The 26,106-nt window shown below is 48.8% G+C and overlaps 1 protein-coding gene across 3 annotated transcripts in view; it reads right to left on the bottom strand.

Moving 5' to 3' along the window:
* KIAA1755 (KIAA1755 ortholog) overlaps positions 1-22,897 on the bottom strand; it is a 38,608-nt gene extending 15,711 nt beyond the window's left edge. For 2 of the 3 annotated variants that reach the window (XM_016148283.2, XM_036229419.1), the window contains exons 1-8: positions 22,609-22,897; positions 12,224-12,421; positions 8,233-9,583; positions 7,543-7,737; positions 6,225-6,348; positions 3,637-3,730; positions 2,696-2,782; positions 1,051-1,167 (exon numbers count right to left, since the gene is read on the bottom strand). In XM_016148283.2, the coding sequence (XP_016003769.2) occupies positions 1,051-1,167; positions 2,696-2,782; positions 3,637-3,730; positions 6,225-6,348; positions 7,543-7,737; positions 8,233-9,583; positions 12,224-12,421; positions 22,609-22,611 (2,169 nt within the window). In that variant the 5' untranslated portion in view covers positions 22,612-22,897. The remainder of the gene's footprint in view (positions 1-1,050; positions 1,168-2,695; positions 2,783-3,636; positions 3,731-6,224; positions 6,349-7,542; positions 7,738-8,232; positions 9,584-12,223; positions 12,422-22,608) is intronic. The other variant, XM_016148285.2, reaches the window with a different exon arrangement.
* Positions 22,898-26,106: the final 3,209 nt, after the last annotated feature.

The raw sequence follows: 26,106 nt of genomic DNA, 5'->3' as shown, positions 1-26,106 counted from the left end.
AGGCCTCTGGAGAAGGGAACTGGGGTCTGGGAGCACGTAGGAAAGGAGACTTTTCAGTGTATTCCTTTTTGTACTATTTGAGTTTTGAACATACTGCCTATTTTAAAACACATGTGATTTTTAAAAAGAAGACTACCATGTTATAGGCTGTCAGTATAGACCAGCGAATTTCAGTAGGGGGTGATATCGCCTCCTACCCCCCAGGATATTGACAAGGTCTGGAAACACTGGAAATATTTCGGTTGTCATAGTTTGTGTGGTGGACAGAGGCCAAGGATGGTGCGAATTGTGCTACAATGCACAAGACAGCTCTCAAACAGAAAGGAAGAGTCTGGCCCAAAATGTGAATAGTGCTGAGGACAAGCAGCCCTGGTCTAGAGAAAGCCCAGCTGGCAGGGGCATTGGTGGGCATGGTTTCAGGGCGGTTTAAGCCAGTAATCTGTGCGCTGTTGCTTGAGCCACCCTGTCCTGAGTGTTCTCACGTGTTAAGTTGGGCATGGGATGCCCCCTGGCAGGCTGTGGGAAGGAAGGTCTGAGATGACACAGGAAAGGAGCCCAGTGCTAGCAGTTTCCTTATTTCCTCCCTCTTACAAGAGGGAGCATGTCCGCCTCCCCCACCAGACCCTGAACTCCTGAGGTGTGTGGGTCCACAGAGCAGATGTCTGTGTATTTATTTTCAGTTAACATAGACATAGCTCTTAGCACGTGCCAGACAGTCTTCTAAGCTCTTTACCCACATTACTTCAATTGCTGCTCACAATAGCCCCCTGAGGGGACGCTATCATTACCCCTTCATTTTATAAATGAGGAATAAGACTCAGAGAAGATATATAACTTGCCCAGGGTCACACAGCAGAGATGGGATTCGAACCCAGGCAGTCAGGGCCCCGAGCCTGAGCTCTCAATCGCTTCACTCTGCACCCTCATTATAAACGTGTGTCGAATGACTGGTTTTGAACCTTATGGTGTGGATGGATCCACGGGCCAGGGTAGTGAAGGGAAGGCGAGAAGGAGTGAGGGTACAGGGCTAAAGGCTATGACGGTAGACACCTGGAAGAATCGCACCCACTCGCTGTGGCAGTAGGGGAAAGGGCCTTCCAGGGCTGTGGGCAGCTGGCCGGGGTCCACGTGGTGGCTGAGGGCCTTCAAAGAGGTCAGCACCTCTACCTGCAGACAAAAGCAGCAAGTCAGGAGAACCAGGGAATTCGGTGTGGGGACAGATGTTTCGGAAGGTTCTGCCCGTGATCACAGCCCCGGCACTACTCCACCTCCTACAGGTAAGTCTGGCCCCGGCTTTCACAGTTGCTTTCTTGGCAATGGGTCTTTCCTGGGAATTCTGAAAATTCAAAATTTAGAACCAGACCCTGGGTGAGGATGGCAAATAAACAGCTTAGCCTACGCCCAAGGCAGACATCATTAATCAATCAGAGCACTCGATCCCCTGAACTTCACTCTTTACCAGCCCAGCTCTCCCGGCAGTCGAAGCTGGCCCTTGTCGATTACAACTTCTTTGTAATCCTTATACTGTTCTCTGATGACTCACCGAGGTGCTGTCTCCTCCTTGAGGTTGTTAAGAAAGGTCATCAAACCCTAACAGTATCCCCTAAGAGAGTGGTCCCCAACCTTTTTGGCACCAGGAACTGGTGCTCCTATGAGAATCGAATGCCTGATGCTCTGACGTGACTCTGAGGCAGTAATGCTAGTGCTAGGGAGCGGCTGCAAATATAGATGAAGCTTTGTTTGCTTGCCTGCTGCTCACCTCCTACTGCTTGGCCCAGGTCCTAACGGGCCACGGACTGGGACTGGTCTATGGCTCGGGGATTGGGAACCCCTGCCTTAAGACATGGAGGAGAGATTTAGGTGACTGCTTCTCCCAGTCAGTGAAATTTGAGGTTTATGCTACAAATAGCTCCAGATATCTAAGCTTGGGATCGGGTGGGGCCCACTAATTATCCCCGGTACTCAAAGTGTGGTTCACAGACCAGCAGTATCAGTATCACCTTGGGAGTATATTAAGATGAGTCCTAAGCTCCATCCAGAACAAATTCATTGGAGCCTGCACTTTGATGAGATCCCCAAGTGACTCGTAGGTACACTAAAGTTTGAAAAGCACATCTCTAGGCCATATGCCTCGTCACTAACCAGGAAGAAGAAGGAGGCATTTAAAATCATTTCCTGGTGCCCACATTCATGATTATTGTACATGGCATTAATTAAAAGGAGCTGACAGGCTCTTTCCTGCAAAGTCCCAAGTCAACTCTGCATCTGAATTGGAGATGCTGAGAGAAACCAGGGGGAGAAATACAGGAAGGTCAGGTAGAAAAGGTATCTCTGCCTCCTGCTTGCTGTGTGGCCTTGGGTCTCAGTTTCCCCACCTGAAAAACAAGGAGGGAGGGGTTGACTAGATGAAGCTTTTCAGACAGGTTGCATGTCACGTGCAGCTCTCAGTCACGTGGTGGTGTCCATCAGGCATTGATAGGATTGCCAGAGAGAAATAATTCTGTGACTGATTTGGCAATGCCTGCCATGGGGACGAGGCCAACGAACCATAGTATCTGGGCCTTGTAATATAGTGTGACAAACACTATATTATTTCAGAGCCTCTCCTAGATCATGACATGTGTACTTCTTTACTCCAGCTCAGCAAAAGCCCAACATCTCCTCTCTACCTTGGCCAGCGCTGCTTTCTTCTCACCTGAATGTCAGGTAATGTCTCCAGTGGGATAGCAGTCTCTTTCTCCCCCAGGAAGAGCATGGCACGGATGGATGTTGGGTCCAGAGCCTGTCAGAGAAAACCGTATCAGAGCTGCTCTGCCCAGGCCTTTGCCATGCCACTGAGTCTCCCCACTAAGGAGCAGGCAAATGGGCCATGGGGACAGGGCAGAGGGTCCCCAAGGCTGAGACCCTCGTATGGTATGTTTGGAGGGTAAACCAAGAGAGAAGCAGGTCCAAGCCATGCTGCAAATTTCCCAGATGACCCGCCCCCTCTGGGTCTCATTTTCCCCATCTATATAGTGAAGAGGAGAGGTGAGCATATACTGAACTTCAATTTGCTCTGCCGCCCTTAGCAGCTGGTTAGGAATCTCTTCTTTCCCCTTTTCTCAGTTCATGCGGGTCATGTGACCTAAGTCTAAGCCAGTCAGTGTGTCACATTTCCCTGGTCACAGAGATTGGTTGATGGGTGGACACCTGAACCAATCGGGGCTAAGGAGATACAAAGAAACTTTTGCTGGGACCTCTGGGGAAAGAATCTCTCATTCTTTCTTACTGGACTTGAATAAAGGACCACATGAAGTTAGAGCAGACTGCCACCAAAAGGGGGGCCTGGCTGAGAAAGAAGGTCACCCTCCCAGGAGAACAAGGCTGTAAATGGAGAGAGAAGAATCGGATCTTGGTGACAATATTTGAGCCCCCAAAATCAAGCCATACTCAAAGTTGGCTTCAACCCCTGGACTGTCAAGTCACATGAACTTTTGTCTTTAAGCCTGTTTGGGCTAGGGTTTCTGCCGGCTGCAACTAGGAGACCCTGCCTGGGAGCACTGGACCCAGCTCTGAGCTCCCTCTGTTCCACGAATATCAGAAGGCCTCTGCTGCTCCCAAGACCGGTTAGGCTGATGCTCTCCACCTCTCACTCACCTGGATGGCCTGCAGGGCACTGACCAACCCAGGGTGTGGAGGCTGCTTCCTGGCATCGATCACAACTGCCAGCCCCTTTGTTTTATCTTCTGGCCTGTGGGCGGTAAACAGAATTGACAGTATTGCTGGATAGACCAGGCTCTCCAGAGGAAAGGACCTAGTGGAAGACAAGGAAAACTGGCTGCTGGGAACCTTGATTATTTGGTGGACTCTTCATCCTATAAGACCAAAATCCAATGTCTCTCCCTCAAAGAAGCCCCCCGTGATTCTTCTGTAGAACCCATTGCTCCTTCTTCAATGTTCCCACAGTATTTTGCTCAGCCTTCTCTTACACCCTAATAATTATAAACTATAAGCCACTCTTCCAGTTGCAATGGGTGAGTCACCCAGCATTCACCCATCTCTTTTGTGTGGATAGAACTCTCATTTTGTTCAAGAATCCCACTTCCTCCATATTACCATGGCTCCCTCACCCCAGGGGCTAGTTTATGATTGGTTGAGACTAAGAGGGACCCATTTCCTCTGATTGGCTTAGATAGGGGTCATGTGACATTTTTGGCCAATGAGATGTGAGGGGAATTTTGCTGGGGGACTTCTGGAAAAGATAATCTGTCCTTTAAAAAGTTCTTACAAAGAGCTGTAAGGCAGAGACATAGAATGATAAATTGCCTTATCTGCTAAGACATTTCTAATTGGAATTCGTTCATTGCAACCAAAGCACCCTTACTGGTTCACACCTTTGAATTTCCCAAACTGGCCAGTCGTCAGAACTTGTTAAAATACTGATCCCTCACCCTCACCTCCACTCCATAACTGTCCCCGACCCCACCCCACCCCACCCCTACGCACACAAATCTGGCTGGCAGGGGCGGGGCCAGGGAGTCTGTGCTTTCAACTGCCCTCGGCCATTCTGACGATCAGGCAGGTTGGGAAAATAACCCTGAATGCCTTCGAAACTCACAACTAGTCAGTTCACAGATGAAAGCAGAGGTGGCCAGCATGAAGGTGGAGTTGTGGCACTGCCGTCCTATCTGGTCACCTGGGTGAGTTCTTTCATCTCTCTGGGAGTCCATTTCCCATCTGTAAGTGGGGATAATACTCGCGCCCAGCCTCCTGGCACTGTGGCGAGGACCAATCAATTCATTACTGTAAAGGACTCAGTAAGAGGGATATAAATGTTTGCTATTATTACTATTCTCTAAGAGGAAACTGAGGCACAGAGTGGCAATGTAGCAGTGAGAGGAGGCTCTCGGAAGTGACACCAGGCCTCTGACTTCATGTCCCACACCTCGCCTGCCTCTGGCTATGCCCATGCTGGGAGAGTGGTTTGTTCCACGTCTGCCTCCACCACCAGCCTGGAGACCCACAGGACCCAATGTGAGGAGAATCTGGGTCTCTAGAATGTTCCGGCATGAAGCTGGGCCCAGAGCAGGTGCCAGCAATTCTGGTTCAAAGCAGGAGGCAAGCCTAGCACACAGGAACCTCATGCACACCACGCTCCATGGTTTATGTGACCACAGTTGGATCTAAAAGCCCACCTGGTCATCCCCTTTTGTCAGGTGAACCTCAGAGAAGGGAGGTTACCACCCCAAGGTCACACAGCAAGTCAGTGAGATTCCAGCGTTTTGTCTATCACTCTGGCCACTTCTCAGCACAGAAAAGGGGGTCCCATCTCCCTATCAGGCCAAAAAAACTACTCAGCCTTGGAAAAGAGGGATAACAATTACTGGCCAGCAGGTGGCAGTGATGGCTCCAATGGGATGAGGTAGGTGGAGAAGGTTCCAAAGGGTTCCATCCGTCCCTCCTCCCTCTACCCCCAGCAGCAGGAATTCTAGATTGGGGTGGAGTCTATAACTATAGTCCCAAGCAAAAACCACTTCTGAGGCCACTCTGGCTGGGGCTGGGACTCAGAGGAAAAGGTGGTGCCCCTTCTCTAGCCAATCCATCAAGAAGTCTGAATGGTAGTGGAGGTGGGGGTGGGGGGTGTTAGAAATCAGCCTGGGTCACTCATCACTCATTCACCCACTCATTCAACCTTCATTTGTTCAACAAATATTTATAATTCAGATGCCAGCTCAATTATCACCTCCTCAGGGAAGCCTCCCATGATATCCCAATTGGAATTAGCCCCCCCCCCACCCTTCTCACTCTACAACAATGGTTCTCAAAGGGTGGTCTGCATTCCAGCAGCATCAGTATCACCTGGAAACTTGCTAGAAATGCAAATTCTCAGGCCCCACCCCAGACCTACTGAATCAGAAACTCTGGGGGCGAGGCCCAGATCTGTTTTAAGAATTCTTCAGGAGAGTCTGATGCATGCTGAAGTTTGAGGACCCTGCTTTCATCACCACACTAACAACCCCTTAGAATTGTTTGTCCATGGTTTATTTCTTGCATACCATCTGTCTCCCTCACCAGCCTGAAAACCCCCAGTGGCGGGGACTAAGCACGTCCTATTCTCCCTCCAGCATCTGGGCTGGCTTTGGGGACAGGTGACTGGATGGAAGGATATAGTGTCTCCTCGCTCGGGGCCTGGTCCTGGGCTCAAAGGTCAGGGGGTGGAGTGGCCAGCTGGCTGAGCTTCTTACCTGGGGACAGTGCACAGGTAGGAGAGCAGCTTGGTGACCTCTGAGACCGTGCACCATGGTGCCTCCCAGGCCTCCGGGGTGGTCGACACCAGAAGCAGGGGCCGCCCCACCTTGTCCCGACCACCTGGAGGACAGAGAACACACGTGTGCAGTGAGAACTTTGGTAGCACCCTCTGTCCCAGAAACCTGCTCTGTGGCCTCCAGGCCTCTGCCTGAAATGCCCTTTCTCTCCCCTCTCTGTGAACACTGAGCTCTTATTCATCCATCCTCCAAGACCCAGCTGAAAATCCACTTCCTCAGAAAGTCATCCCTGAATCCTTCCACGCAGAGGTGGCCTCGGCTTCCTCGGGACCCCCTTTGTCCTGGACACCCTGGGCAGTAAATTTCATGGAGTGAGCTTTGGGGTCACGCAGATACCTATTCTCCTGCAGCCCCCTGTATGGCCACAATTTTTTTACACTGAGTTTTAATAACCTGTTGAATTTTCTCTGCCACTAGAATGTAGATTTCCTGATAACAGGGAATACATCGGACTTGTTTCTTGCTGAATCTTCAGTGCTAAGCTCAGGGCCTGGCATATAGCAGGTGCTCGATAAATATTTATTGCAAAAATGAATAAAGATTAAACAAGAATTATAATGTCCCCTGTACTAGATAATGTTAATGCCCCATCCAGACTCCCTCATCAGGCCAGAGCACCCAGCAGTTTAAGTATTGGCTGTAAATAGCTCTTAAATGCCCCCTTCTCTGAAGAATTGCCCTCTGCTGAACTGGATCATGGGCTCACCCTGCATTTCCAGCCCAGGATCAGCCCGGATTGATGACCGATGGACCCAGGCAAAAAAGGCCAGCCCCCTGCACCTTAAGATAGAACTAGCTCTGAATTGTAAGTCAAGCCCCAGAGCTCCCCACCCCATGGGATCAGGCCACATCCTTGCTTAGCTCCTCCCCCACCCTGCCCTGCTTCCCTCACTCCCCTTCCCCTGAGAGCCACCTTCAATGAAATAAACCACTTTCCCAAAGGATCCTTGTCTCTGGCTCAGCTTCTAAGGAACCTGACCTCAGACACACACCTTGGGTGCCTCAGTGAAAGTAGGATGGATGGATGTTTGGATGGGTAGATGGATGGATGACGGATGTTGGGATGGATACTTAGAAACTGCTTTTATATAATCTAACTCCTTCATTGGAAAGACAAGGAGCCTGTGTCTCAGGGAGGCTCCGTCCAGAACACAGGCCTCCAGAACTTTCCCTGTCTTCCCCCACAAACAGCAGCTGCCTCCCCTTCACCTCCACCTGTCCCTATCATCCTGAGGACCTGGCAGGCACGCTATCCTGGAGTGGACGATCTCCACACTCAGAGCCCCAATCCTGGGCTCAGGCCCTGGTGGCTCATCCAGGGTGGGGCCTCTTTCCAAAGGGCCTGCAGAAGCTTCTGGGAAAGCAGCCCTTCCTCCGGTCAGTGGGCCCAAGTCAGCAGTCAGACCAGATGTTTCGGTCTGAGTTGTTCCAGCTGGAGAAAAGCAACAGAGAAAAGGGTGTTGAGCAAAAGATGGATTTACCCAGGGGAGATGTTTTCTCTTTCATCTTCTGACTACTAATGAAAGCTTACAACTATTGCTCTCCTACTGTTTGCCAGGCATTGTGCTAAGCTCCTTATTTCTGGTGTCTCTTTGAACCTCGAAACAACTCTGTGAGGCAGGAGACATCCCCATTGCTCAGAGAGGGAGACCTAGACTTTGAGAAGTTAAGTCTTTGATCAAGGTCACTCAGCCAGTGTGCGGTGAGCCTGGCGTGTGGGCTCAAGTTGTCATAACACAGTCACAGGACCTTGCTCAGTTCTAGACCCAAAAGAATTTAAGGCTCTTGACATGCCACCCAAAACTCTCAACTCCTGAGACCACGCCAGCCCAGGTGGGTCTCTGCCCCTGACTGCTTGTACCATCTTGTCACTTGATACTATCCAGAGAATAGTTTCCCTGTTCAGCTGACTGAGTGGGCACCTTACCTTTCCTCGAGAACTTGGCTTGGTTGGGTTTGGGAGAGTAGAGTGAACACAAGACCTTCCAGGGCCCACTGTGCTGGAGCGAGGCTTTCCCTGAGGGCATGAGGGCTTGCCTCTGCCCCTTCAAGAATGAGAATTTGAGCCCAGGAGTTGGGGATCTGGAGGAGGAGGTGTTTTGTCCAGGGCTGGCCTCAGGCTGGGGAAATCTCCCATTTCCCTGTTTGGTCCTCTTTCCCAACTCAGTTTCAAGGGTTGGAGCAGCAGGAGGAGCAGCTGGGCACAGCCGGGGAGAGGATGCTTGTTTTGGTCCAGGCCTGAGCTGGACTGTGTTCTCTGGGTTTCCCAGAGGTCCTTCCATCTTGGGGGCAGCTGGCTCTTCTGAGACCCCTGTTCTGAGGCCAGAGGCACAGTACGGTGTGTTCTCGAGGACACTGAGGTTAGGTTCTTGGGGCTGGAGTTCTGAGTTGTGGGAGGGGGCTTTATGGTTGACCTTTTTCCTCAAGCCCAAAACGCAGGGCTCCTCCTCCAAGCTTGCTGGCTTCACACAAGCCTTTTTTTCCAAGGAAGGCTCCCCATTGACCCCCAAGAGAGGCAGCATCCTTTGAGAGAAAGGGATTTCCTTAGTTCCGGATAGCACCTCCAGCGCTCCTGAAGGAGAGCCATTGGATGTCTCTGCTTCCCTCCTGGGAGACCCTCCTCTGCCCTCTTGGGAAATGTCCAGAAGAGCCACATAGTCTCCCTCCAAGTCTTGGCTGGCCACATCGTCCATCCCGAAGGCCACCTCCCCAGGCCCGGCTTGCTCCACTTTGATGAGTCCTGGGTACTTGTTCCCATGCTTCTTGCCCTTACCCTTGGCCAAGCTCCGGCTGAGAAGCACTGGGCTTTCTGGGGACCTGGCCTGGTGCAGCTCTTGAGGGCTGCTCAAATCGAGTGCCTCTAATTGAAGGGAACCCTCGGTCGGGGAGAGAATGGTCACTGCTTGGGGTCTGTCATCTACAAACTCTGGGCTGGTTATCTTGGTCCAGGGCACTGGGGCAATCCCTTCTTCTGAAGCTACCAGGCAGTTGTGTAGGGGACTTCCTTCAAAGTCACTGTTGATGGCCTCCAGCCACTCTTGGGTGAAAAGTATAGGGTAGGATGATGTAGGAACAGGCTTTGTATCCACCGTGCGGAGGTCCATGGAGAGGCACTTGATCATGATGCAGACAGACTGCTCCTCCTGAGGCTCTACTTGTAGGTAGAAGTCACCCTGCCGCAATAAGAGGGGATTGAGGGGTGCCAGGTGGACCACAATTTCACCCCGCAGGCACAGCGGCCAGCCCTCGTGCAGGAAGAGGCAGTGTGAGTAGGGGGCCTACAGAGAGAAGGGGACAGAGTCAGAGGATCTGGCCTTGAAAGCCCCACCCATGGTCTGCATCCTTCCCTCTCCCAGAAGGAATCTTGAACAGATCTCAGATTCGGGTAACACAAGAGAGGTACTTAGAACACGGCATCTGAGGAGGCCCCACACTCAGGCCCCGTAAGCCGCACAGTCCTGAGAGTGGGCGCCTCTGAAATGTTGCTCCTTTTGTGCCTCTTGCCTCACCCTATTCCCAGCCTTGACCTTGAAAATACTTGCTAGCCTACTGGCCCAAGGGAGAAAAGCTCTGAGTGCAAGGCGCTAGTTAGCAAGTGCCTTCCCCACGAGGATCATCCTGTGGACTTGCGCTTCCCCCTTCTCTCCAACTGTCCGAACCTCCTCTCAGCCCAGCTCAAACCTCAGCCCTCCCCGTTAGGGAGCCATGAGTTCCAAGGTCTGAACTGCTTATTCGTGCAAACTACTTAACTCCTTCGAGCCTCATTTTTTCTATTTGCAGATAGGAATAATGAGACATACTTTTATTATTGGGCTGGTATGAAAATTAAGTGCAGTAATATATACAAATTTTTTTTCAATTCCTAATACAATGCCTGGCATATAATAGGTAGATGTTCAATAAATATTAATTCCCTCTCCCTTTGACAACATTTGCTTTCAGGAAAATTGTGGGCATTTTCGATTAAAAAATGAAAAGTTCATTTACTGCTTTTATACCCTTCTCTTTTTAAGTAGAGAGATTACAAGAGTGAAGTGGAAGCAACGCTGAGTGGGAAGTCAGGACATCGGACCCTGCCAGGAACTTGCTGGATGGCCTTGAAAAAGACGGTCCACTTTTCTGGGCCCGTATATGTAGCATTTCTTTGTTTATTCATTCCGTATTAGTGGTGGCAACACAGCAAGTGAGGCAGAACTTTAAATTTGTTTTAAACAGAAGGTACCAGCAACTCCGTGTATAGGGAGACACAACAAGTCTTCCTGTGGCTTGAGCCAGCCTCTACCTAGTGATCCCTTAGCTGAGCCTCTTCACTGGGCTGTGCGGGACCAGTATTCAACAGTGCCCCCCTGTGTCAACCACAGGAACAACACTCTACCGGACTGACAACAAGCCTTTCTCTCTCTACCTGGCCTTGGGACAAAAGTCTAATTCCTGTAGGATAATCTTACATAATTCGGATGTGTATGGGGTGACACTGAACTTCCGGCTAATTAAGCAGATGTTTCCTGGAATTCCTAATTGGAGAAATAATGAGGTCTGACCATACTCGTACCTCAAATTGATAAACTAGTTCGCATCAGTTACTTTGTAGCTCTGGCTCCCTCGGAAAAGCTTCACGAGTCTGCAGGTTATTCCACTCCTTTCACTTGGCCCTCTGATGTTTGCAACATGCTTTCCTCACCTTTCCACTGAATGAGACAACAGTCCGGCAACAGCCCCGTGGTGCAAATAACAAAGCGCCATAGAGATGACAGTTATGACCATCTTATTTGACAGTTATGACCATCTTATTTGACTCTCATGAGAACTCAGGGGTGCAGCCAGTTCAGGCATTATTATTTTCACTTTACTGACATGGAAATTGAGGCTTAGAGAGGTTAAAGAATTGGCTTGTAGGTCACACAGCTGGTAAGCTGAAAAATCAGGACTGTGCTTAGACCTTCACGTTTGTAGTCGCCTGTGTCTCCAGACGCCACTAGACTTCCTCTGGGGGTGGCTTGCTGCCTCTGGGTACTGGCGGTTGCAAAGGCAGACTTTGAGGCTGGCACATTCTTATTTCAGACGAGGAAAGGAGGAAGTAGGATAGTAACAGGCAGCAGCTACTGAGCACTTGCTGCACGCCAGGCTCTGTGCTGCGCATATCCGTGAGGTAGGTACTACGTTATTAACATGTCCCCTTTCTGCACGAGGAAACTAAAGCTCAGAGCAAAGACATGACCCCCTCAGTTTACAGTGATGAAGACTGGATTTGAATTTGGCATTCGTATAGCCCTGAGGCCATACTGTTAATTTTATGCTACTATCCACTGCTCTGAGGTGACACAAATTCACCTATAATTAAAAGATGTAGTTTTAATGGCCACGTAAAAGAAGTGGGTGTCGTATAGCTTGTCAGGGAGAAGAAATAAGGATGGGGAAAGATGTGAATGAAATAATGGAATGTGGATATGCAGGAGTTGGCTGCAAATGTTTCAGTGAGAATCTTCCTTCTCTTATAATAACAATGAATGTGTATGAAACTCTATATGCCAGACACTGTGCTAAACACATTAAATGAGTCCTGCCTAAAACATTTTTCTTTCCATTTTGCCCCAGGAGGGGCCTCTCTGAGATCTGGCTTTGAAGAAGTCTCCTGGGAAGAAAGTGAGAGGCCTGAGGACTCGAGGGCTCTAGGAAAGGTCTAGAATATTCTCTTCTGTTTCCATTGAAACCACCCCGCTTCAGCCAAGGCAGCCTGGTGATGCCCACAACGTCAGGCCCAGGGCAGGCTCCTGGGGGCCAGGGAACCCACAGGGAACTCTTTATCCAGACTTTCTCCCTGCTAGTGAAAGTGCAAATGTGATAGATTCCTAAATGTCAGAGAATAAAAGGCCAAGTGACCTTTCTGCTCCCTTGGGAGGGCGTCCCTTCCAACTTACACAGGCTGCTTCTCGTACTTGCTCACACAGGCGCTTGGCAGGAATCAGGAAGTCCAGGAGGAAGCTCAGCCCATCCCCCCGGAAGTCTGAATCCAGTAGGTGGAACACTTGTCCCAGGACAGTGGGTGCCGTGGCCTCAAAAGGAGGATAGAGGCCCGCCAGGGCGTGCTGGATGGCTGTGTCCAGGGATGGGGGGTCCTGAAGGAACAGAGGGAGAGGATAAAATGTGATGATAGCAGTAATAATAAGGGTAGTGGCCCCTTCCCCAGGCCCCACTCTCTGATCTCCTCTCCCGCCCTCTCCCCCTCACTCACTCCCTCCGGCCACACTGGCCTTCATTCATGTTCCTCAAACGCACTCAGCACGATCCCACCTCAGGGTCTTTGCATTGGCTCTTCCCTCTGCCTAGAATATTCTTTCTCAAGACATCCGCATTCTCTCACCTCCTGCAGGTCTTTGCCTAAATGTTACCCGCTGGTCTAAGGCAAAGTGGAGAAATTGGGGGAGGCTGCCAGGTCAGGGCCCAGAGGGAGGAGAGTTCAGCATTCCCACATCCCACCACCTGGCAGATCTGCAGACCTGCCGTTTGAAGCTAAGCCATCAGTGGAGCCCAGCCCGGATCTGACGACCCCCAGTCAGCATGCAGGTGCCTGAGTGATAAGAACTGATGGCTGTTTTTTAATTATTGAGTTTTGGAGTGGCTTTTTATATAGCAATAACTAATTGATACGAGTTGATATAATTGATAAGTGAACTCCAGTGTCACATATCCAGCTGCCTTCTAGATCCCTCCCCCAAAGGCCTATTAGGCGCAGACCATCAATGCATCAAACTCAACTCAATGCCTTCCTAAGCTTACCCCTGCTGCCATGTCCCCACCTCAGGGATGGCGCCACCGTCCGGTCAGCTCCCAGGCCAGAAATCTGCTCATCATCCAACCCCTACTCCTGCCTCCGTGGCCGCCAAACAACTCTCAGCCATGCCTTTCACAGTCTTCTCTCCTCCAACAGCTCGCCAACGTACTCGTTCTGCTCTGTTTCCCTGCCCCCACCCGATCCAGACATCTATCGTCTGTTCTGTTGAATCACTTCTTCATTGCCTTCCAACCTCTAGTCAGCTTCGCTTCCAGCCATTCTCCATCAGGACCTTAGAGTGACCTTTCTCAAATACAAATCTGATCTTGCCGGTCTCCCGCTCAAAGCCCTCTAATGTCATCCAGGCACTCAGATGCCCCGTGATCTTGCCGCCGCGTACCAATCCAGCCTCACCTCCAGCCTCAGTGCCTCTCTCATGCTTCGCCTGGCTAACTCATTTTCATTCTTCAAGATTCAGGTCAGCCCGCATCTCTTGCAGATTTTCTCTGACCTCCCTCCCTTCTTCGCCCAGGTCAGGTGTTCCCTTTTCTGGGCTTCTATGGTGTCCCCACCACAGCGGTTCCCTCACTGATTGCTGTCTGCCTCAGTGGACTCTGGGCTCCCTGAGGACAGGAATGCTAAGCAGAATAATGGCCCCCAAATATGCCTACATCCAATCTCTGGAATCTGTGAACATGTTACCTTACATGGCGAAGAAGAATGAATGTTGCAGGTGGAATAAAGGTTGCTGACCTTAAAATAGGGAGATCATCCTGGAGTACCTAGGTGGACCCAATCCAATCACAAGAGTCCTCAAAAGCGCAAGAGGGTGCAGAGGAGGCGAGGGTCAGAGGGAAATGTGTCTGTGGAAGAACAGTCGGAGAGGTGCAATGTTGCTGGCTTTGAAAATGGAGGAAGAGCCAAGGAATGTGGGCGGCTCCTAGAAGCTGGAAGAGGCAAGCAACATATTCTCTGCTAGAGTCTCCAGAAAAGAATGCAGCCTGCCAGCACCTCGATGTGAGCCCAAGGAGCCCTGAGTGACTTCTGATAATCAATTTGCGTTGCTTTAAGTTACGAAGTTTGTGAACATTTGCTTAAGCAGCAATAGAAACACAGCCGGCAACGGCTCCTATGCTTCTAGAGTCTTTAGCCCCAGGCACAAGATAGGTGCTCAATAAGTGTTGTAGAAGGATAAGTACAATGTCCCTCTCTCCACCACGGTCTTCCTATCTATCAAATAGGCAAGTTGGACACGGCCAGAGGTTTTCAGCCAGGTACAGTAATATAATCTATGGTTATGATTTCCAGCTCTTACAAAGCCTAATGGAAGCCATTCTGGTTGCCCCAGACTGGTTGAAAGATCTGAGTCCATTTAACATTTAGGGATGCAAAGGAAGAGGAAAATAAATGAGAATCCTCGTTTTTATATACAAGCATCTGGAAACAGGGAAATAAAACTGGAACTTAGAGGAAGAAGAAGATGACATTTCTCAGTCTTAGAAATATTCTAATGCCAGGAGGCTGTAGAACAGGGGACACCAGCCCAGAGCATGAGGACATACATCATTGTCAACACTGGGTCTCCAGTACTCACACCGAGTACAGGGTAGGTCCTCGATCACTATTTTGCAGAATGAATGAATGGATGTCTATAGCCCCCGCTCCGAAGGAAAGAAGGGCCTGGCACTGTCCTGGCCGTAAGCTCAGAGGGGACGATGTAGCACATGCCCAGAAGGGGCTATTTTCACATTGAGGTGGGGAGGGGTCTTCAATATGGCAGACTGGTTGTATCAATTGGCCTGGTAACTGCTTTCAATGCCCCTCCAAGCAATGTCAAACCCCAATAGTTACCCACCGCCCATGCAATTCTAATGACAGTGGTGGGAATGGAAACAGGGAGTTAGAGGCCATGTCTGCCACCCGAGAACACACAGATACACGATGCCTTCCCCACTCCACCCGGCCTCTCCCAGGCCACTGGCTCCCCTGGGTTCCACTTCACTGTGCCACCTGGGGTAGGTGCCTTCCTTCTCTGGGCCCCTTTCCTCGTGTCCAAAGGGAGTTGGGCTAGGTGTGTTTCATTTTGTTTTTGGAAATTTAATCATTCACGTCACCGTCATGAATTTTAGCATATCCTAGAATCATATGTACTATTAGCACTTACTGTCTTTCTTCAAATCCACTTACTTAAAAAAAAAAAAAAAAGAAATTATGTAATTGCATTTCGAAGGGAGACTCTATGTTACCATAGAGTTATGAGAATAAAGCCAGACTGCCTGAGTTCAAGTTCTGGCTCTGCCACTTCCTGATTACAGGACTGGGAAGTTACTTAACTATTTGCCTCAATTTCCTCCCCTAAATTTCCTCCCATCAGTACCTCCCTTAAAAGAGTCGAGCTAGATTGAATGAAATAATACACATAAATTCTCTGCACAGGACTAGCACTTAGTTGGTGCTCATTAAGCAACAGACATCACTGCTATATTTGTGGTCATATTATATTATTATTAGACCACCACTTTAAATGGAAAAATCAGTATCAACTGCTACAAATAGAATGAAACTCCAAAAATAAACCAATGGTGCACTGGGTGGTTTTTATATTATTTTATTTATATAAATATATGTATATTTATTATTATAATAGCTAAAGTATATTTTATATAGGTCATGTAATATATAACCACATAATAAATGTACGCTTGTTATATAAAATAGATTTTATTTTTGATGTTCTGTTTCTATAAAAATAAACTTTTTAAGAAATAGAAAGTAAGTAATGAAAACAAATTCTAGGGACATCTGGTCACCTCCTGAAGTCTTTCTTCTTTCTTTCTTTCTTCCAAAGTAAGATTGCCATGCATTGGAAATGTGTTTAAGACATCATCCCGGAGAGAGGTTTTCTCTCTGGGTCCTCAAAAGGTCAGAGGAGAATTCAAAAGGGACTGACTCTCTCACCACATGAGTCCATGTTATTTACTTTTAATCTGTGACAACTTGTGTCCCAACTGCTGTCTGTATCCCAACCTCTGGGAGCAATGAGCTGACCCAGCTCTTCCTTGATGTGCCTCAGTTTCCCCATCTGTAAATGGGGATCCTGGGTCCTAGCCTGCCTCGCACAGAGGTTGTTCTGGAGATACAGGAGATAACAGATGTTGGGCATCTTGGGAAAAGTAAAAGGTGTTACTGCTATTGTTATTTTTATTACTTATTATTTATTCTTACTCATCCTGTCAGACAAAGCTCAAGTCACAGCCTCTGTGCAAAGACATCTTCCTTTTCCTAGTCTCTTCCTGAATCTACTACCATCACCCCAAGAATAACAACAGTTTTCAGGCACCTACTGTGCCCCAGGCCCTCTGCCCGCACCCACTTGCTTGGCCACACAATGATGCTAGGAGCTAAGTAGAAATACCCCATTTTGCAGATAAAGAAACTGAGGCTGATCTTGCCCAAGATCAGAGAGAAGAAGACAAAGCCAGGTTCCAACCCAGGTCTGGATCAGCCAAGCCTGCTCTCTTTTCCTATAACTCAGTGCCTCATCTGCTTTGGGGCCACCAGTCTTGGAGATAGCCTTCCCAGCTGCCTGTCCTGTGCTGTTTCCAGTGGGTCCTAAAGAAGCTTTTTACCTCTCACAGACCAAGGCTCACAGTCTGGGACGCCCTTGGCTTTCATAAATTGGCTCATCTTGCCACACACACTATAACCGTTTAAGAGGCAGCCAGTAACAAGGAAGAATGTTCCAAGTTCACGGGACTCTGAGCTCTTGGCCAGGGCATTACCTGTTATAGGCGTGAACCCCAGGGGCTCATAAGCTCAAGTATTGGGGGAAGCATGCTGTGAAGGAGCCCAGGAGGCTGTCGGAAGGAAAGCTGGCCACTCTCTACTCACGATTAGCCGGGCAGTCCAGCCTGGAACCACAGGAACCCAAACACCGTCAGCCAGACATGGGCCCCCCAAAATGATTTCCGTGAAACTTAATCGACATGTTTCCATTCCTTCCCAGTGAGCGCAGCCTGGCTGGACCTTTAACTGCTCCTCAGCAGAAGACAGCGTGAGGCTGGAAAGGAAGAGGCGAGACAAGCCAGCGCCAGGCTACAGCCTCCGGTTCGCCCCGCCCCTGCAACCCAGAGCCAGAGAAGGAGGCCACAAAGGGACCAGCCGAAGCCGGCCCACAGGGCTGGCACCTATATGATGCTCATGGACCTTCCCAAGGACCTTGTATGGTGCCAAAGGACACAGAGAAGCATCTGTTTCCAGTAGTTCCATCCGAGGCATGGGAAGAGAGGAGTCAGGTTTTTGTAAAATTCTGTTTCAATGTCTTTCCAATGAGCCTCTATTATTATGATAATCTTATGTCTTATCTTTACATAGTAAAACAAATATGAAGTGCACAGGCTGATGTTTATTCACTTACGTAGTACCCCTATAACTACTACCTAGGCCAATATACAAAATTTCCACTATCCCCGAAAGAGGCCCCCTCTCAGATGGCACTGCCACCCCAGGAGTACCTACTCTTCTGACTATTGGAATTTTTTAAAGGAAAAATCCCCACATGGTCTGATCTGCACCATGGAAAACACATGCCAGCCAAGAGGCCATCAAAGAGTGTTCGCTGTGGCTCCCCCTGAGGCCTGTGAGGGCCAGGGTCTTTGTAAGGCACTGTTTCCATTTTCTTTATAGTTTGCTGGATTTTCCAAACATTCTGTAACCAGCTCGTAGAGCTTTTATCATCAAGGGCAAAATCAAAATGTGATTGTGTGGTTTTTAAAGGCTGGTTCTCTTTTTGAATGGTCTCACCAGATGTTGTTAGTCGGGCCTTCTGAGATGTGGGCTGAACTTCTCTTATAGGTCCAGATTTACTCATTTGCTTCACTAGGCAAAGATCTTATAATCACTTAGCATCAGCACCTCCTAGCTCGGGAAGACAGAGCGTCGAGAAGAGCCTAGGTCGGTAATATCCTAGGGCTGCCTTCAACACCCACTCTCCTTCGTAGCAGAAATGCTTAGGGAGGATGGGATTCCACCTTTGACTCACTAGGTAACCTTGGCCTCAGTTTCCCCATGTGTAATATAGGGACATCGGGCTTATTTATCTCCAACAAGGTAATCTAGAATTTAAGGTATCATCAGGTCCAGAAAGGTTCAGAGTTAGGCAGTAATTTCTAAATGAGATCAGTTAATCCTTGGTTGGTGAAAAGGTTTAGAAAGCTCTGCCTTCTCTATCTACCTTCTCAAGCCCAGGGAGAATCTAAACTCGCATCCACAGATGCAAATGCCTACAGGCGCCTGACAGGTGACATGCAAGAGAGAGTGAGCCAAGTGTGAGAAGAGAAGACAACCCCTGTAGCCTTTTGGTGAGTGGTCCCTGACAGTCATCCTTGGTGTCAAGGAATCAATAGGGAGTAGTGGGGCCTGAGGCACATGCTCCATCTCATCAGCTTTAGCCGAGTGTCGCCTTAACCCAGTATTGCCTAGCCTACTGATATTTCAGTAAAACCTCTCATGTTTTTTATAGGGTGGCCAAAACAAACATATCTGTGAGCCAGGTGCAGCCCAGCAGGTGTCAGGTTGTGACCATTAGCCCCAGCTACCTGGGACACTCCTCTCGAACTTCTCCAAGCTGAAGATTCTAAAACCAGCATTCTGTTGCTCTGGCTGCCCAGAAGTTCTCACTCATGTCCAACTAAACCTTCTCCTGCTTTATTTCCTTTTTATTTTTGTGTGGGTGGAGGTATGAGTGAGAATTGGCTCCGATTAAAAATTTTTTTTAAAAACTTTCAGAAACTGGAAAAACAGCCCAGTTGCAGTGAACCAAGAAGCGAGTGGGTGTCAGGAGACCCACGTTCAAGTCCAGCTCTGTCATGTATCATCTGTGCGACCTTCATCAGGTCACTTCAACCCTGGAGCTCCCCACTTCCCACCCAAAACACATAATAACGATTACAACTAGAACTACTTCTTACTGAGCAAGTCTTCTGTATTGGTGCTTGGACTAAGCACTTTCCATACGTTATTTTATTTCATCTTCCCAATGAGTCTGTGGGGTAGATATTTTTATTCCCATTTCACAGGTTAAGAAACTGAGATCAAGGCTTTACTGCCAGTAAATGGTAGAGCTGGGGTATGAATCTGTGTAAATAACTACCAGCTCTTTTGCCTCTTCCCCAGGCTCCCTGCCAACAGGCCAGGCTTCCCTTTGGCTACTGTAGTGGCCTTTGGGACTCTCCACTGGTCAACAACTTCGAGTGGCTCCCTATTGCCTTAGCAACTCAGACTAGCATTGGTGGCCTGAGTCTACATCCAGTGTACATTTCCTGCTTCTTCTAATGCACTTTACATACTAACCAGGGCCTCCCCATCACCCACATCCTGCATGCGCGAGTTTTTCTTGCTGTTCGCAGGTTCTCATTTATTATTTACTTAATAGTTTATTATTTACTTCACTTTGTCAATTCATTTTTCAATTTAAATCTATTTGTATTTATTATCATGTGTCTGTATTGTTTAAATCACTTCCTAACACTTACTAAATTGAGAAGCTGAAACTGAAAAGAAATATTCATCTAAGTGCCATCAAAAGTCTCTGCTCCAAGGACGCGTGGTGGGTGCCCCATTTTAGGAAGCATACATCCCTCCCTGGACCAGGAGAGCTCCCCCGACCCTTTAGAGCCCTGTTCCACCTGTATCTCTTCTCTTCTCATGACACGTGTGCTTCCAGGCAAAGGGACGGACTCCCTCTGGCCATCTCACAGCCCAGAATTCTCAGTGAGTAAGCCTGCCTTCCCTATGGACTGCGAGCCTCCAAAGCAAGACCTACTAGGGCTTACACATCTCTCCCCCAGGTCCTTACAAAGGGCCTGGCACACAGCAGATGGTCTCGGGGACCACATGAAGTCAGTACTTTGGCAAAGTCGAATGATTAGGATTGGACTCAGCCAGTTTTTCTCAAAGTGCGGGGTAGTATCACAACGATCTGGGGAGGACGTGAACTCATTATGAAATCACAGTGAGAGAGTTACTTCAGTTCTCTTTCGGTCCCCTTGATTGGCGGTCCCCAATCTTTTTGGCACCAGGGACCAGTGCTCCTATGAGCAACTAATGCCTGATGATCTGAGGCGGAGCTGAAGCGGTGATGCCAGCTGGGGTGGGCAACTGCAAATACAGAGGAAGCTTCGCTCCTTTGCCGCTGCTCACCTTGCCCTGTGTCACTCGGTTCCTACCAGGTCACAGACTGGTACCGGTCTGTGGCCTGGGGAATGAGGATCCCCTGCTATTGACGACACAGAACAGAAAGTCTCAGTTCATTGCCAGTATTTCTTAAACACCTCTCAATACCTAGTCATTACTCTTTTTAACAAAAAGAAAGTAGTCTTCAAGATGAGCCAACCCCATCCAGCCAGAATTTTCTAACACAGATTTGCCTTTGTTGCACCTGTTTTTATAGTTACTACCTATTCTGACAATGGATACTGGTTTTTCAAGGCCATGATGTGAAATTTCCTATTTAAATATATTTTTAAGTTTATAAAATACGTTGATTTAAAGAAAAATATTGAGCAAATAATAAGTAGTAGCTTTATTATTTTCTTATAATACCTTATCCAGTATTAAGTGGATATGTAAAAATTATGATAATACTAACATTTTGGGGATGTGGGATAAACCCTAAACTCCTTTGTCATAAGATGCTCTGACTGACACTGGGTTACCCCAGAATACTAGAGAGCTATTCATCAAATCATCCCACGAAAATTACAACCGTGATGAGTGCCATGAAGGAGCGACTACGGCATGCTAGAGTGAGAGTTGGGAAAATCAGGAAAGGCTTTCCTGAGGTGACATTTGAGCAGTGATGTACGGAATGAATAGACTTCATCAGGGGAAGGGGTCCCACTCATACTTCCTTTTGGCAGGAGGGAGTATGAAAACCACAAGGCTCTGAACCAAGGTCAGAGTGTCTAGAGTACAGAAGTGAGGCCAGAGAAATGGGCAGGTGATAACCTTTAATATTTAAAGGCAACAATAGGAGGGAACTCTGTCCATCATTCCCATCCAGGAAAGAGTTGTTCATTCTTTGAGAAGGCCACCTAGTCCCTGACCCTTGGTCTTAGCGTCTGGGGTTCAGCAAAGAGTTTCTGAATTCTAAAACTAATAACTAAGTTATATCCAAAATCAGGCAAGGTTGGAAAATACCACTTGGCACAGGTGGCTCTGGTGTGGCCATGATAGCCGAGGGCAGGTTCATAATTCACACCGTCCTAACTCCAACTTCCTGGTAGGGTGACCTTAAGCAGCCACTTAAGCTGCCAGATCCTCAGGTCTCCATCTGTAGGATGGAGATACCAGCAGGTTTACTTTTAAAGTTGTTGTGAGTTACACAAGCTCCTGCATGTAAATGACCGAGAGCAGGGCCTTGCCTGCAGTGAGAAGTGAATAACATTAACTTATGACGATTATCGTCGAACAGTTCCAAGAGCAATGTGTGCGTACACTTTCCCTGCTGGTGTATGAATTTAGGAGCCTGGTTTTGCAATATGTCTGTGCCACATGCCCATATTCTAGCAGTATGGGAGAGCAGGTGGACATGTATGAGAGGACATGCATGTGTGTCCATGTGAACATATCTCTATGTAGAGTTCTTCTGTGTGTGGATGTGCTGCTAGTGAAAATCCACACAAATTCAACACGGTAGATCACAGTCAAGGAGTTAAAGCCCTGGCCTGTTTTCACAGCCCGTTTCCAAGTTCCCCCACCTCCTGTGAATGGGTGTGAATCCGCCCAGGACTGCTGAGCCTGTCTGGAGCTGGGCTGGGATTCTCTGAAAACAGACTTTTCTTTCATTCTCTGTCCAAACACACACACAAGCGCGCGCGCACGCGCCTCATCCCAACCTTCTTGAAGTGGGATGAGGGTTTTGTCCTGCCTCTGTCCCCTCCTGCAGGCCTACCTCCCACCCAGTTCCCACAGAAGCACCTCATGCTGGCACAATGTGTGTATCTGACTTCCCTGCCCTGAGTCTAAAATAGCAAAACCATCCCAAGTTTTGGTGAGCAATGTCTTCCTCTCTACTCTGCACCCTTAACTCCCCTAGCTTTGCCCTGCCTTACTGAGTTGGGAGAGGCCTTTAACCCCCATCCACCTCCAAACTCTAGCAGGACAGTGGGCATATCAGACGCTCAGCCCCAAGTCTGAAATGCAACACCACAGCAAGTTTGCTCCAAGGCCCAAGAGCCCGGATTCCAGCTCTGATCTATGCAGTGGCACGGGGCAATAACAAACTTCACAAGTCATCGTCTTACACCATCCAGTTTACACCCCAGAATGCAGAGATGGCATCACCAGGGATGGGTTTCCGTACCCCCCTACCACCCCATCCCTGCTCATCGGGGACAGTGAAGTGCAGAGCCGTGGCCAGTAACTGAGGGTCGTCACAGCATAAAAGGTTGGGGTCGGCGCTGGACATCCCCTTGAGGATCCCGCCAAAAGAATATAGAGGGAGGTGGTCGAGGCCTTGGCAAGCGTTACCATGGTGACGGGCTATAAGCGGCGACGGCTGCTCCTCTCTTGCGCACGGGGTCAGTAGGTCCGTGGGTCCGTCTGTCCGGTGCAGTCCCCGGCCCTCGCCTAGCACTGAAGCCCTCCGGCCGGGGGCTCTGACCCCAGCCTCATCTCCAGGGGGAGGTGGGAGAGACAGGGAGAGAGACAGAGAAAAGAAGTGCCCGAGAGACGGGCGAAACCTGGACTGGAGACACAGAGAAACGAGAGAGAGACGCGGGCGGCGCTGTCGGGCCACCAACGAGGGGCGGCCGCGGGGGCGGGGCGGGGCGGGGCGGGGGCTGCCGGAGGTCCCCTCCCGGGTCGGAGCGCGGCTCCCCGCGTGGGACTCGGCGGCGCGACGGCGGCGCTTTGTGCCGGCGCCTCGCCCCCGCCCCCCGCCCCGCCGCGCGCGTGATGAGAACCAGGCGCCCCCCTCCCGGCTCGCCGCCGCGCCGGCTGCCAAGGGGAGCTCGAGCCGGCCCGCCGCCTCGTCCTACCCGCCCCTCCTCTTCCTACCGCGCTCCCGCCTCCACCTCGCAGCGCCTCCCGCCTGGACAGACCCCATTTACAGACTGGCAGAGCGAGGCACAGCCTGCTAACGTCTGAATGAGACCTGGGTTCGAGTCCGCTGCTCGTCCACTTCCCAGTTGAGGGATTTGGGCTGGTAACGAACTATCTTAAGCCTTAGTTTCCCCATCTGTAAAATGGGGATGATGATGATATGGTAGTGATGATTATACCTGCCTCTGAGATTTGGAGGTGAGGAATAAGCATCTTGTGTTTCCCAGACAATGACTAACTAGCTTTGTGAGCTTGGCCAAGCTATTATTCCTTAACTTTGGAGAGAGACTAGAAACTAGATGACGTCTTGATTTCTGATTGGATGATTCTGGGATTCATCCATTTATTTATCAAACATTGTGCCAAGCACTTAACCAGAACAAGTCAGAGTGCCTGCCCCCAGGTAATGTACAATCTCGTGGTGGGGAAGATAGGCAAATAATAATAATAACAACCAAGTGCTGTTAACTGCTAAGGAAACAGACAGATGTTGACATTGGCAACGGTAAGGGGATCACCTTAGAGCTGGTGGTCTTGGAAGAGACAGAGAAGCCTAGATCTGGAAGAGGGGAAAGAGTTAGGTCAAGAGTGAGGGAGGGGCAAGGGGGAAAAACAGTTCTAGGCAGAGGGAACGGCATGTGCAAAGGCTCTGAGGTAGTATTAAGCTTAAAGAAATTGAGAGAAAGCGAAGAACTGAAAAAGGACAAATTCTTTAGTAAAGATTTAAGTTAAAGGCCCAAGCCTTATTCACGGCCCATCTCCCATCCTATTAGGCTAATCGGTCTTTTAGCAGAGATAGCCTGAGCTAGGAGCCAGCCCATCGTACTGTGTAACTTTTAACAAGCCCTTTTACTTCCTTGGATCTCCATTTGCTCATTGTTAATTTGAGACAAATAATCCTCAATAGTCCCACCATGCCACATAGCCCAGAGATTCCCTCAGCGGTGTTTACTAAGCAATCGGGAGCCAGTCTGGGTGGTTTTGGTAGCACTGCTTCAAACGTGAGTTTGGGAGAGAACCGACTTTCCAATGTCAAGTGCAGAAATCCACTGGGAGTTGGGGGATATAGCTTGGAGCTTCTAGAGTCCCAGCTTTGCAGGGAGATGGAATTGACATGCCAGCTAGTGTTCTGCAGTTGCAGGTGACAGAGACTGACTCTGGCTCCTGGAGAGGAGGTGCCCGAGAGATGGGCGAAACTTGGACTGGAGACGCAGAGAGATGAAGGAAAGACGCAGGAGGCGCAAAAATAATGGATCAGCAGAGTGTCAGATGCACACAGAATCAATGAGAAGGCCGGGGGTGCCTTTCTCTAGAAAGCACAGGAGCAAACAAGATGCTCCAGGGGTCCCATTAGCAGGAAAGAATTGTAAACTCTTGAAAACTGATGGAATTATCTCAAGACAGACACACACACCAAAGTAGAACTTGCTATGTGTTGGGTACTTCTCTAAGTGTATAACAGTTATAAGGTAGATTCTATTATTGTCCTCATTTTACAGATGAAAAAAAAAAAAAACAAGGCACAGAGAGGTGATGCAATGTGCTCAATGCCCGATGACTAGTAAACTGTGGAGTCCAGACTTGGACAAGGTTATTCATTTCCAGAAATGATTTTATTTACCCCCTTCCAGTGCTATCTGAATGAATCTCATGGCTTGCGTCACTCCTTGCTAGATGTGAAGACTTAAAGGAGAGATTCTAATTGGGCCATGTGCCCAGGGTCTGCTAACACTGGACATATCAGGAGTAGTTGGTCACCCAAAAGAAACTTAGATTGCCTAAGAAGGGTGGGAATGGATCTAAAATGGCTTATAAATAACAAGTGCTCGTTATAGTCTACCCCTCGGGCGTTTTGACATCCTTTGCACCTTTATTCTCATGCATGTTTTTAAAAAAATACTCTCTACTGACATGGTCCAATTCCGCATGCACCCGAAAGGGTACACACACACACATACATACACCCTCGTATGGTTTGGCCCCATACTGTGCATGACCTCAAGGAAACTCACCTTTCAGAGACTCAGATTCATCCTTTGTAAGACAGAATATTTACTTCCTTATAGGACTCTGCTGGGGATTAAATAAGTTAATGAATGTAAGGTGCTTTGCACTGTGCCTGGTATGCAACAGAATTAGCATACAACACATGAAATCCTGTTGTTTATGTTAGGGGCCAATGGTTGTGAAATCAGTCTCCAAGTACACAGGCTTAACTGCTGAATTGGACTGGGTTCGTCCCTTGGGGACTTTCCAGAGAATTTTCCAAGCACTATTCAAGTATTCATTTCCTTTCTCTTTGGTAAATGAATAACTGAATAATGCTTCAATTGCTACACTAGATTTAGAGAAACAGCAAAACTCATCACTGGTCTTACCCGTGGCGGAGTGGAGGAAATAGGGAAGCACTGTGGTAATGGGCTCTGCTCATGACTTGCTGTGTAGTTTTGTGTGGATCCTTCTTGGGGCCACAGTTTCCTCAGCATGAAGTGGGTATTATAATCCTCTCCTCATGAGACTTTTGTGAGAATCCACTGAAAGGGTCTATCAGATGTCCCCAGCAAATGGTGGCTTTATCTGAGATTCCCAGGGTCAGATGCCAAGACATCTCACCAGGGGACAGTCTCACCTGGAGAAAAGGAATCACCTAATTTAAACAGAATGTCATAGAGTTCAGAACAGATTCATTCAATAAGTATTTATTTGTTCCAACTATAATGATAGTGAATACCTAGCACACATATGTATACTTGCCCCTCTCTTACCCGTGGCAGATATCATTCATCAGTCATGGAACTTCCTGCTGAATCTTCTCAACACGGAACCCAGAATCCTTCTCAACACGGAACCCAGGCAACTCTGTCTGATTGGTCAGAATAGATTCTATCCACACCCTTGGGTGGGAGCACATGATGGTGACTCTAC

Source organism: Rousettus aegyptiacus, unplaced genomic scaffold, assembly GCF_014176215.1.
Source record: "Rousettus aegyptiacus isolate mRouAeg1 unplaced genomic scaffold, mRouAeg1.p scaffold_m13_p_12, whole genome shotgun sequence".
In the NCBI taxonomy this organism is placed as follows: domain Eukaryota; kingdom Metazoa; phylum Chordata; class Mammalia; order Chiroptera; family Pteropodidae; genus Rousettus; species Rousettus aegyptiacus.
The sequence above is the reverse complement of the archived record's forward strand: the minus strand, read 5'-3'. Positions and strand labels throughout refer to the sequence as shown.